A 13,580-nucleotide genomic window follows, 5' to 3' on the forward strand; every position below is an offset into this window, starting at 1 on the left:
AATAAATATATTAATGAGGATATGGCCAGTCTTGTTCAATGGCTCCGAGCAAACAAAATCTCATTGAATACTAAAAAAACAGAAATAGTAATATTTAAGACGCAGTATACTAACTTTTCTAAAAAAACTAACAAGCATCTTCCAAAATACTTGAACTTTAGAATAAGTGGCCAAGAGCTGCCTTTGTCTAGTTACATAACTTATCTTGGTGTTGTGATAGATGAGAAACTTTCATTTAAAACACATATAAATAACCTTACTCTCAAATTAAACCGTGCCAACGGCATGTTAGCAAAAATTCGACACTGCGTTAATTTTGAAACATTACTATCTATATATCACTCAATTTTTGGTTCACATTTACAATATGCATGCCAAGTTTGGGGACAATCTAAAACCGTCCGTCTGTCTAAAATTGTTTCGCTTCAAAATCGAGCAATACGAATAATTCATTTCTGTCCGAGAGACTTCCCTACTGACATCCTGTATCTCACATCCAAAGTTCTTCGTTTCTATGATTTAATCCAGTTTCTAAATTGTTCATTTGTCTGGGATCAACAACACGGTCTCCTTCCTTCCATATTTCGTAACTACTTTAACAGTAGGACAACGTGTGGGCATAACCTAAGATCAGTCACTTTTAACAACTTAACCATCCCACAAAAACAGACAACTAAACATGGAATAAATTCCATTACATATCAGTGTATCCTTTCTTGGAACACCCTTCCGTACACCCTAAAAACAGATTTTATCCTTAGATCCAAGAATCTGTTCTTAAAGTCACTCCATCATTTTTATCTAAAAAGTTACGCTTAACTTTATTCTTAACCTCTATAACTTTTTTCTTTATGTTTATGTACATTTTATAATTTCTTATTTGTGTATATGCGTATATATGTATGTATATGTGAATACATTATAATAACTATTTGACCTATATTTTAATTCTTTTAAAAGTCTGTTTTATAAGTGTTACTTATAAATTTTTGTAAAGTTCTATTTTTACTATGTGACTAGTTCATTTCTTATGTTTTTCTCTTATCTTTTCTTTACATTATTTAGGTCATTGCGTTTTATTAGTGAATTACTATTTGCAATGACCTGTGTTTTTTGTAACATCCTTAACACGAAATATATATATATATATATTGATTGATTGATATAAAAAATAATATATTTTTATTAAAAGATAAATGCTTTATTTTAAAAAAATATAATAGTAGTTTGTTTTTTTATTTATAAATAAGTTATTGACGTTTTTATTTTGTCCGATAACTTCCGCATCACCCATTAATCTCAATATTGGGCAGTGTGTTAAAACTAAATTTTGGACACCATTTTCCACGTTTTTACGTAAGGATAAAAAAGGAAGAAGCCACTCAACTGCTGACGTCAGTTAATTTTAAACCGTTTTTTGTAACTTAAAATAATCTTACGAGCTGATGATGCTGGTAACCATAATCCAGCGAAAATTTCTCATAATAAATTAATATTTGTATTTAGAGAATTCGTATTACTTGATGTTTTTTTTTTAATATATATACAGTTTCGAAAAATAAAATAGCACCACTAAGCGTATTTTCCTTTTTGTTAAGAAAACACCATGCAAAACAAATTTTTTTTATAGCTTTGCTGTTTATTATATATTAGCCAACAAGTTTATTTTCTAAAACAAATCATTTTGGGAAAAAAACTGCTTAGAGTTGCTCGATTTTAATAAAAAATGCCAATTCTGACCGAAAAATAAAATAGCACCACACACTCTTTTGTTGTAAAATACTCTGGTAACGGTAAAAATAATTGTGAAAATAGCAAGCGTTGGGTTTTTTTTTTGCTGTTTTATTCGTTTTATGTTAGTGCGTATTAGTAGGAGACATTTACATATAAAAATAGGACGCGGAAAGCATTGTAGTGCAGAAATACGAGAACTGATCCGAAAGTTGATATCAGCAGGGAAATCTTACAGAGAAGTTGGTTGTTTAGTTGAGTGTTCCAATAAAATGATAAAAAATGCCATAAAATTTCAAAAAAAGCCTGAAACACGTGGTCGAAAACGTTCTATTTCAACATTGCTGGCCAATCACTTATTCCGACAGGCTAAAAAAGAACCTTCAAAACAGCTACCGAGCTGAAAAAGGACTTTAAAATTGATGCAACAGTACAAACAGTTCGGATTTGTCTGCGAGTTAATGGATAAAAGCCTGTAGCCCCAGAAAAGTTCCACTTCTAAGTGCCAGACATGTTGTAAAGCGTATTGCGTTTGCTAAAAAATACTCAAACTGGCCACTCGAAAAATGGAGGAATGTTTTATGGACAGACAAAAGTAAGATTGTGCTTTATGGTGGAAAAGGCTCTCGGGCGTATGTCAGAAGACCGCCGAATGCAGAATACAATCCAAAATATACTATCAAAACTATTAAACATGGAGGTTGTAGTATAATGATATGGGCATGCTTTTCTTATTTCGGAGCAGGGCCCATTCATCACATTACTACTATTACGGACCAACACGTTTATGTTGATATATTGGATAAAGTGATGTTGCCGTATGCAGACTATGAAATGCCGTTGTCCTGGGTGTTCCAACAGGACATGGAGCGAAATTCCGCTAAAGCGATGTCAGGAATTTTTTTAGCGTTTTATTTGATTTTTTTTGAATTTTTGTTTGATGAATGAATACTATATATTAAAACTTGTATATTTTGTTTTTTATAAAAATTATAAGCCATTTTACTTTTAAATATGTATTTAAAAGATTTTCAAACTATCAAAAATAGTTAAAGTTTCTAATTTTAACCAATTTTGGTGGTGGTGCTATTTTATTTTTTGCAGCTGTATATATAGATCAAACCATATACGAGTTAACATATATTACACTTCACTTTTTTAGCCATTTTCTATTACGCTACTTTAAGTTAGGGTTCTATACGACATTTTGGCCTAGTCTGAGATATGTACTCCAAGACATATAATATACAAACCCATGTGTGAGATAAGAATAGTTACAAAGATAGAGATGACAGTCGCAAAGTTAGAGAAGAAGTTTTAATGCAATTAATTATAAACTGAGCTAATTGCTTTTCTTAAATAGTTGTTTAAAATCATCAACCAGTAATTTGTGCTGAACAATTTTTTGGTTTTATTTGTGTATCAAGTAGAAAGAAGTGGGTGCAAGCAAAAAAAGGTAAAACAACTAAAGATTATCTTAAAAAATTATCAGTAATTATTACAGCTTAACCACTTAAGAAATTAAAGTTTTTTTTACTAAGATGTAGAGACTGAATATCACCAGATGTAAAAGTATGCAAAATTTATTTTGTGATACTTTGTGTATGAGCTAAAAATATATTTATAACGTTCATAGAAATAAAAAGAAAAACTGAAATCATTACAAAGTTTACATACGATGGAAGGATGAACATTGGAACTGCGTCATTTGGACTGAAAATCTTGCTGATAGAAATTGCAAACACAGTTTTTAGGGTTGAAGCAGCTTCATCAAAACTCGAAACTCATAAAGTGAAATGATAGTTCTATTCCACAAAACCTTAATGGTATAATGAGCTACGCAATTACTACTTTTATGACATGTTTTAAATCAATTTAAGAGATTACTCTACAATTGAGAACGTCTGGCCATTCATATAGACAAGAAAATGACAGCTTTCAAAGTTGAATTAACAGAGTTTTTTCTTAATCTAAAAATTACTCCCCCGTCTATGTAAGATTGCTAACAAAATTTTCTTTTTATTTCTGCATCTGGGTTGAACTACTCAGTGGTGCCGTTTTCAAAAGTATGCGTTCTTACTTTCAAAAAGTTTTAATGCACCTAACTAAAGGTTATATGACGTGGTCATACTTATGCTTCAACCTTTTACATAGCATTTATTTTTATGTAGCGTTGGATGTCAACTCTTTACATAGAATATTACTAAGTCATGCTTAAATAATACTTGAGCTTTGTATTTTTCTTTTCTTGTATTTCTTCAGAGTTGTTTAGTATTTCTTTTTTTCTATATTTATGAACAAAAACTTAAAGTGGAAGAAAAATAGGAAAAGGAAAGCAGCGCTTATTCTGATATTTCTCTTCTGGCTAAAAGTCTGTAAACACTACAGGTTTTAAATAAAAACATGTATTGATGACGTGACAATATTACCACGAGCGACAAAATAAAAGACGTGCACTCGATGCAGAGAAAATTGTGATACAGAATATATCTCGAGTTAACTTGGCTGACAGGAGAAGTTTTATCTGACTACTGTTCCACCATTTTAATAATATAACGTCTTATTCCGCTGGTCTCCGCAAACCCAAGAAGTGCCCCAGCATCAATTCTAATGGAGGTTTGTTACTAGTTTCTCTCTAATAAGAGTATCCTTGATAAATTTATCAGGAAGATCCATTATATTAGGATTTGTATTTTTTGATTTGATTTTTGTTAATTTTATATAATTAAAAAATAAACGGATAGAATCAACTCCATTAAAGGTTTTGTCATTACTTATCAAAAGCCTATAAACGGAAAAAGGTTATTATTGTATACAATTATAAAAAGATAAACAAGTTTTTTACATTCTTTATTTTGGGGTACAAATAAGTTTTAGTGTTTTTTTTTTTTTGTAACAACGAAACTTTATTCAGAGAATTGGTGTAATGTATTTTATTCAAAATTTTTTCTGTGTTTATCTACATCTTTTCCCCATCTTTCAGGTACAATGCGGTTTCCGAGTTAAAAAATTTCTTGTCTTAGGAGGCAATCAAAGAATCAACCCAATTTTCAGCTGCGTCTTAAGAAGTGAAATGCTCTGCCAGGCCGTAATTCAATGACAAAAGTCGAAAAACTATTTTCGACTACCACAAGTGGTAGTTGAAAATATCTGGAAAATACGGCGGGTCGGGTTGGACATCCCTTTGAAAAACCTCTTGGTCGATTTTTGAAACATGTGCCCGACTGTTGTTATGCTGAAAGATCAGTTTGTCATTTCTTTTGGTATACAGTATGCAAAAAAAATAATCGTACACTTGAAAAAAAATCATAATTTTAAAGATTGCATCAAAAAAATTTTCCGTTAAAATACTTGAAATTTTTTTTTAGATACAATACTGCTCAAAAATTTAGCACACATAAGATTTAGGTTTCATTTTTCTTCTTTTAATTGAATTTTTAGGCGGTAAACTTCTTATGCCTTTTCAATTTTTTTTATTTACAGTTAATTAAAACATACCTTATATAGAAAAAAAAATTGAAAAAAAAGTTACGTTAATTTTCCCATCTATTTTTAACTTAAATAGAGAATGCTAATTAAAGCGGTGTAAGAAAGCTGCTCATAATTTTAGCGCACTTGCACTTCTATTGTCTTTTAACTACCGCTCTTTACTTTTTAACGTCAAATTTTTATTAAAAAGTTAATTTAACTATCCATTTTTTCATAAACAAAACTGAACAAAAGTTTCAAAAATATACATAGTATGTATTGCCTCATTTGAAATAAACTTGGTATTTTTCGCTTAAATTTTGTCCATAATGTGACCAATAAGATGGGAAAAAAATCAATTAGCTCTGAAATAAAACAGCATATTGTAGGACTACACCTTGGTGGTTTCAACAGCTCTGATATTACTCGAACTCTTAAGTCTGTATCTCGTTCATGTGTACTCAGGACAACTCAGAAATTTGAAAAAACTGGTACTGCTGCAGACAAAAACCGATCTGGACGACCAAGAATCACAATTATCACCGATGATAATAGTATCTATAGAATTGCAAGAAAAAACCCTAAATACTCAGCTAAAGAGATTGCACAAGAAGTGAACTTGGCTCTAAAAAATCATATCTCAAGACAAACTGTAAATAGAAGATTGATTGATCGAAAACTTTGTTGCTACGTTGCTGTTAAAAAACCACTGCTTAAATCAATCGATCGGTTAAAACGTATCAAACTTTGTAGAGCTATTTTGAAAATGACTAATTATGAACTAAGAAGAATAATATTCAGTGACGAATCCAACTTTACAGTTATTAACCGAAAGAACAGTGATTATCCAAAGACACTATAATGAGATGTTTCGTAGTCGCTTCATTGTGCCGCGACTACAAGGTGGTGGAGGTTCGGTAAGCATATGGGGTTGCATCACTTATGACGGCCCAGGTCTCTGCTACTTATACGATGGTCGTATGGATCAATATAAATAAATCGAAACGCTTGAAAATCATTTAATCCCGACTAGAGACATCTTTTTTAGCAATGAGTCGGAGTGGTAGTTTCAACAAGATAACACTCCTTGTCACAAGGCGAAAACGGTGACTATTTGGTTTCAAGAAAACAGCATTAAGGTACTTCAGTAGCCAGCTAGATCACCTGATCTTAATCCATTCGAAAATGTATGGACTATACTGGACCGCAAACTCACTAAAGCTCCCGTAACATCAGCTGAACATCTTAGGGAAAGTTTGAAAGAGTCGTTCGACAGCTTATCAACTGATTATTGCCGAAAACTTCTTGATTCAATTAAAAGAAGATGTGAACTATACATAAAGAACAAAGGTGGACCTATCCCTTATTGATCTTGCTATTAAAGCAAACTTAAATCCAGGTGTGCTAAACTTATGAGCAGCTTTTTCTTTAACCTTTTTTTATATACTAACTTTGATTAAAGATATTTAGTGATAGACATTTGTTTTTTTTAATTTTTTTTCTCTTAATGTAATTAAAAAAGCCAAAGAAATATTTTTCGTTTTTTAAAAAACCTTGAATTTCTTATTTTTTAATTGCTTTTCATACCTATTGAATTTTACACAATTGATCTAATGATGCATAAAATTGACTGCAAAAAAAATAATCGTACAGTTAAAAAATAATGTCATACTAATCAAATTTCATGAAAATTAGTATCGAGTGGGGCCTCCTTTGGCCTTGATGGTCTCAGCTAGACAATTTGGCATCGAGTTGACCAAACTTTGAGTCTCCTTTGTTGTTATATTATCCCATTCGCTCATTATAGCTTCTTTCAAGTCGTCTTTGCATTTAAATGCTCGGTCACCAATTTTTCTGTCCAAAATATACCACAAATTTTCTATAGGATTCAAGTCCGAACTTTGAGATGGCCGTTCCAAAACATTAATGTTGTTTGTTTCAAAGTATACCTTCGTTTTCTTAGCGGTTTGTTTTGGATTTTCTTAGCGGTATGTTTTGGATCGTTATCCTGCTGTAGTATAAAGTTGTTTCCCATTCTCAATTCTTTAGTAGATGGTCGCAAGTTGGCTTTGAGAATTTCACAATACATTGAAACATCCATTTTTTCATCAATAAATGTCAATTTCCCCACTCCTTTCCAACTTATACTACCCCAAACCATCACATTTCCTCCTCCATGCTTTACACTACCTCGCAAACAACTTAATTTTTAAGCTTCTTCTTTTTTTCGCCAAACTTTCTGAACTCCATCAGATGAGACGAGGTTGTATTTTGACTCATCTGACCACAAAATTTTTTTCCAATATGATATCGGCATTTTTTCGTAGTTCTTTGCAAATTCTAATCGACGTTTCATTTGTTTTGCAGTTAAAAAAGGTTTTTTCGAACAACTCTACCTCTATATCCTTGTTCTCTAATACAATTTCTACTTGTTTGAGGGGTTAATGTGATATTGTGATCTTCTTGAACTTTTAAAGTTAATTTAGCTGCCGAAACAAATCTATTTTTCTTCACATTAATGATGATATTGCGATCAATTGCACTGGTGGTCTTGCGTTTTCGTCCTCTGCCAGCCACACTAGCAACGGTTCCTATCAGATTATGCTTCTTAACAATTGAGGACACTGTCATAAAACGAATTCCTGTTTCTTTTTGGATCTGACGGTAGGATTTTCCTTGATTTTTCAAATCAACTACGAGGCTTCGCTGATGGAGAGACAAATGTTGTTTTCTTTACGCCATTTTGCTGAAACACTATATTTTATTTCTAGAACGAAAGTGTATTTAAAAAATTACTATTTTCAATTTTACAAACTAGTATGATAGTTCAATCTGCTCGATTTATGCTAAAATGACGACCTATTTTGTCAGCGTACGATTATTTTTTTTGCAGTCAATTTTATGCATCATTAAGATCAATTGTGTAAAATTGAATAGGTATGAAAAGCAATTAATTCACCAACACACAAATAAATTCTTTAAACAATACTTGATAAGATATCTAAAAAAAAATTTTAATATTTTAATGGAAAACTCATTTTTTTGATGCAATCTTTAAAGTTATGATTTTTTTTCAAGTGTACGATTATTTTTTTTGCATACTGTATTTGGGGTGTTTGAGGTTCAATACTTGGCTCAATTACGTTGGTTGCTTTTTCGTTCCCTAGTGATGGTTTCATTAGGTTTATTAGCTCTTAATTAATTACTCCGGGCTGATCCCACCAGATGTAGAGCATCAGCTTCTTGTCATGAATGTTCGATTTTGTCGTTAAAGTTGATGTAGGGGAAAACCTCAATGAATGGGACAGTTTTTGCAAAATGCTTTTTAAACGTAGATAAAATTGTTTAATATATATATTTAAATATGTTTGATCGACTCTTGCTCAATGATATAATAAAACAAAAAAATTCGATTTGCATTTGGCTATTGGAAAAAAGAGAGTTTTATTGGAGCATGACATTTGTCCCATTCATTAAGTATGTCTCATTGAATGGGACAAACATAAAAGAATTAAAAATAAACGTATTTAGTTCAATCATTTTTCAAATTAGTTTATTAATTGAAAATGTAGTTAAATATATAGATACATACATAAAGACCACACAAAAAGTATTTTTAATTTTAAACATTTTAACTCTAATTAAATTTCAATCAAAGTATAACTTTCTCATTTTAGAATATTATATTTAGTTATTTTTATTTAAGTAAAATATTGCAGTATAAAAGTGTGTAAATAATACCTATTACCCATGTGGATAAAAGTAAGGGACTGCAGCATCCCTCTGCTGAGCTGTAAATAATACTTTATTAAATTCATTCAATATGTAGTACTTTGTCCCATTCAATATGAGCATCACTTTATCCAAAAATGATTAGTCACACCAAAAACACCATTAATTAAGCTTGAATGTTTTACTCACTGTAGTACTAGAGACCGCTCTCTATTTAAGCATGGAATTTTATTTTCCATAACTTCAAAAATTGCTGCAAAATCAGAAAAAAAAAACATTTTTAAAATTTACTTTTTACATTCGAAAACACAATAACATCCATTGTCATTACGGTCATAGAGCATTAGGATGGATGAGTCGGTCAGTTGAGTTCTTGTTTCTATCACTCTTTCTAACAGGAACTTGAATATCCTTACATCGATGCTTCTATAAGAATCTGAGTTTGTCCCATTCAATAATCGTCCCATTCATTAAGGTTCTCCCCTATGGCCGGGATTCATCTTTATTCCACACAAATGAAAACCTCTCTTTTCCCTACTTATAAAAAAGGTTTTGCCGAAAAGCGATTTTTATCTTGACGTATTCGTAATGAAACAGCGTTTATCATTCGACCAGATTTAAATTGAAATTGCCTTTACATCAAACATCGCTATTTTAAAAATTTGGTACACCATACATCGATAATTTTATAGTCCCAGCAAGCACATAACGTTGAAACAACGTTGAAATAACGTTGATCAACGTTATTTCAATGTTGTGTGCTTGCTGGGGTTATATATGTGGTAAAGTTTTAATCCGCTTTTTCATTTTTCATAGAAACTTAAATGTCATACTTAAATCAATTTCTTTTTTGTTTATATCTTTTGTTAGATCCTATTACATTAATATTTTCAGATTAATGCTCTGCAGCTATCTTATAATGCTTTGCAGCTAAGCTTATAACGCTCCACAACTAGCATATTATACTCTGTAGCTAGCTTATAAACTCCGTTCTTAAACTTACTATTTGCCACAAAATACCATCTATAAGCCAAAATCATGAGGAAAGGGAGTTGAACACAGGACACAACACACATTTTCTTTTAGAGAGGGGTATTAATTTTATAAAATAATACAAATGGTATATTATTATCTAAATTTAAATATTCGATATGAAAGAACTCGTCAATAAATCTAACAAAAATCTAAATGAACTCAAAGTCTAAAACGTTTCTTACTTCGTTCTGCATGAACGCATTAATCTTACGCTTTATTTCAGTTTAATATGTTTTTGTAATTTTAAATGAGATAACCATAATATACTTTCTTAACACAACTCCTCACACAAAAACATCTACAGTAGACCTGCGACCCATAACATGTTTTAGCTGTACTTTAGTTCGTATTACCTAGAAAAACCACAGTATATTGTTCTTGCGGGAACAGGACATTAAAAGGAGTTGTTAAAAATGTTCAGCTATTGTCCAAGATTGTAGCTGAACGTTGTTTAAATAAATCGTCTTTTTAAAGTCCCGTTGCTATTGGGACGTTTCCATTTAAAGTAAGTGATCCTGTAATATCTTTGACTTTATCTTTTGTTTGACTTTTGGATTAACTATAAATAAACAATCTAGAACAACTTTTATGTTGGGAGAGAGATTTGATTTGATTTTTTTATTCTTGGCAATATAAAAATATATGCATCTGAAATCTGATAAACTTGCAGTTATAATTTTCCTGTTTCTTCAGCAACTAACAGAAAATAAGTATCGCAAGTGTCTTCTAAATACTGTAAAAAAAAAAAAAAAAAAAAAAAGATCACTTCTTATTTGAAAGCATAAAATGGACAACGAACAAGCTTGAATAACACGAACTACTAATGTTACGGAGTTAAACTAGGCTAACACACAAACTTTAGGTCAATAAGCATGCTTATGTAAAAATTTGATCTTTCTTACTCACACTCCTTATATTTTATGAGACTGTGAACTACTTTCAGAACTTTGACAAGCTCTTAAACAGCAAAACGTTTTTACTTTTTAACAATTAAAGTAATTATAATAATGTCGTTTATTTACTGCTTATATTCATCTCAAAACGTAATAATCCAACGATGAATTATAAATACTTCCAACAATGTCGGGCGGGAGACAAAAGTTTAGTTGTTTAATAGTGATTGGTTTAGCTTCATGTGCTTGCATAATACGATTGGTTAGTGAAAGTTTTAGCCAATAGGGCGAAACCACGCACGAAGAGTTAACTTTATTTGAACAAAGAGTATTTCTAGAACTGGACTTTCATAGATCGATTATCATATAGATTTGGCTGCGTGGTCGCAGGCATATTTCCGTCGCTTTTTTCCTTACTTCAAATATGATGTCTGTTACTGTTTTTCTGTTGGCTTTAGTTGCATTTACTCAATGTACTGTCTTTTTCAAGGATACTTTTGATGGTGTGTATATTTCATATCACAAGTTAAATATTGCTATTAGCTCTATTTCTTTAAACTGTCAATGATTGGTAGGTTTTTATATCAGTTAATGTCCAACGGTGTAAAATAATCTTCTGTAAATCATTAGAAGAAGAGGAAAAGCAAGCAGTCTAAACCTAATTGAAGCTTTATACTTACTGCTAACTGTTACTGCTTCAATATTCTTTTGAAACCCATTTAAAGGAATGAATTATACTTTTTTACTTTAGATGAAACTTGGGAGCAAAGATGGATTTATTCTAAAAGTAAAGGTGGTGATGCTGGTAAGTTTAAGCTAACATCAGGGAAGTTTTATGGAGATAAAGCCCGTGATCAAGGAATTCAAACCTCACAAGATGCTAAGTTTTATCAGATTTCTTCTAAAATAGACAAGCCTTTCTCAAATAAAGATAAAACACTAGTTATACAATACCAAGTAAAACACGAACAAAACATTGACTGTGGTGGTGGCTACATTAAATTGTTTCCCTCAACAATTACACCTGAAAGTATGAATGGAGACTCTCCTTATCATATTATGTTTGGACCTGATATTTGTGGACCAGGAACCAAGAAAGTCCATGTTATCTTTACATATAAAGGAAAAAATTTGCTTACAAAGAAAGATATTAGGTGTGTTTCATGGTTGTTGTTTTTGTTATTATTATTATTATTATTATTATTATTACGACTACTACTAATAATAATGATAATGATAATAGTAATACTAATACTATTATTACACTAAAGAATGCTTTTAAATAAATTTGCTAAGATAGTATTTTTACCAGTGGCTGTGTTTTGAATTCATTGACAGTTTAAATTTTACTTGTTTTTAGATGCAAAGATGATGAGTTGACACATCTATATACATTAATTGTCAAGCCTGACAACACTTATGAAGTTAAAATAGATGGCTCTAAAGTTGAATCTGGAAGCTTGGAAGCTGACTGGGACTTTCTGCCACCCAAGAGAATAAAAGACCCTAGCCTATCAAAACCTGCTGACTGGGTTGATGAAGCCAAAATTGATGATCCTGAAGATAAAAAACCTGAAGGATATGATAAGCCTGAGTTAATTCCTGATAAAGATGCAACTAAACCAGAAGATTGGGATACTGAGGAAGATGGTGAATGGGAACCACCAATGATTAATAATCCAGAATACAAGGTATTTAGTTGTTTTAGTTATATTATCCTGACTCTTTACTTGCTAATAGTCTTATCTCATGTTAAGTATAGTTACTTTAACATACAATTTACTGCCTGTTTAGGGTGAATGGAAGCCACGCAAAATTGACAATCCAGCTTACAAAGGAGAATGGGTTCACCCAGAAATTGATAATCCAGATTACAAAGCTGATGATAGTCTATATAAATATGATGATATTGGTTATGTTGGATTTGAAATCTGGCAGGTAAAGTTAAGAAACTGCCTAATAGTTTAATGGAGTTTTTGCAAAAATGTTTTTTTTTTTTTTTTTTTAACTAGTTAAAAATAATTCTTACTGCACAGGTAAAATCTGGTACAATTTTTGATAACCTTCTTGTTACTGATGATGTTGCGGAAGCTGAAAAGTTTGCAAAAGAAACCTTTGAGAAAACCAAAGTTGAAGAAAAGGTTGTGAAAGATAAACAGGAGGAAGAGGAAAGGAAAAAACGCGAAGAAGAAGAAGCAAAAACAAAAAAAGAAGAGGAAGATAAGAAAAAAGAAGAGGAGGTAGTTTTTGTTATGCTTGTAAAATGAAAGTGATTTTTGAAATTAGTATTATTCATCACTTAAAATTTTATTTTTTAACTTAAGGAGGAGGAAGAGGAAGAAGATTCTAAAGAAGATACCAAAGAAGAAGAAAAGCCAGTTGTAGAAGAAGATTCATCAGAAGATAAAACAAAAGACGAACTGTAGTTCTCAAATTTTTAGCGTATTTTTCTTATCAATTTTAGAATATAATAATTTATGCCAAGTAAGTTCTATTAACTTAATTCAATTTGAGTTTAACTCTTTGAGTAACCTATTTATACTGCATGAATTAGACTTTTGGTCTTAAATTGCGTATGTGAAATTTGTTTCTGTTGTTTTTTATAGTCTGCGAATCCTCGCTTCTATTGTAAATTATTTGCGCTTTGAAAAAAAGTCAAAATTGCAAAATTGTTTTTTTTTTTCTTCGTCTCAAGACAGATGGTTTCGAAAATTTACTCAG

At 31.1% G+C, this 13,580-nt stretch overlaps 2 protein-coding genes across 3 annotated transcripts; both read left to right on the top strand.

Annotated features, from left to right (window-relative positions):
- Positions 1–4,023: 4,023 nt before the first annotated feature.
- On the top strand, positions 4,024–6,481 carry LOC149894628 (uncharacterized). 2 transcript variants are annotated; one of them, XM_090069580.1, is made up of 2 exons: positions 4,024–4,347; positions 4,715–6,481. In XM_090069580.1, exon 2 carries the CDS (start codon positions 5,543–5,545, stop codon positions 6,059–6,061), a length of 519 nt encoding a protein of 172 aa, XP_089925706.1. In that variant the 5' UTR covers positions 4,024–4,347; positions 4,715–5,542; the 3' UTR covers positions 6,062–6,481. The 2 variants fall into 2 exon arrangements, with proteins under 2 accessions (XP_089925706.1, XP_089925707.1); XM_090069581.1 differs by having other exon boundaries at positions 4,755–6,481.
- A 4,412-nt stretch (positions 6,482–10,893) lies between these two features.
- On the top strand, positions 10,894–13,528 carry LOC145192615 (calreticulin-like). Its single transcript, XM_080069914.2, has 6 exons — positions 10,894–11,362; positions 11,611–12,013; positions 12,220–12,550; positions 12,654–12,797; positions 12,896–13,099; positions 13,184–13,528. Exons 1-6 carry the CDS (start codon positions 11,284–11,286, stop codon positions 13,283–13,285), a joined length of 1,263 nt encoding a protein of 420 aa, XP_079926040.2. The 5' UTR covers positions 10,894–11,283; the 3' UTR covers positions 13,286–13,528.
- The last annotated feature ends 52 nt before the right edge of the window (positions 13,529–13,580 follow it).

This window comes from Hydra viridissima, unplaced genomic scaffold, assembly GCF_058129835.1.
Source record: "Hydra viridissima isolate aposymbiotic clone 2 unplaced genomic scaffold, HvirCarnegie_v1 scaffold_1, whole genome shotgun sequence".
In the NCBI taxonomy this organism is placed as follows: Eukaryota; Metazoa; Cnidaria; class Hydrozoa; order Anthoathecata; family Hydridae; genus Hydra; species Hydra viridissima.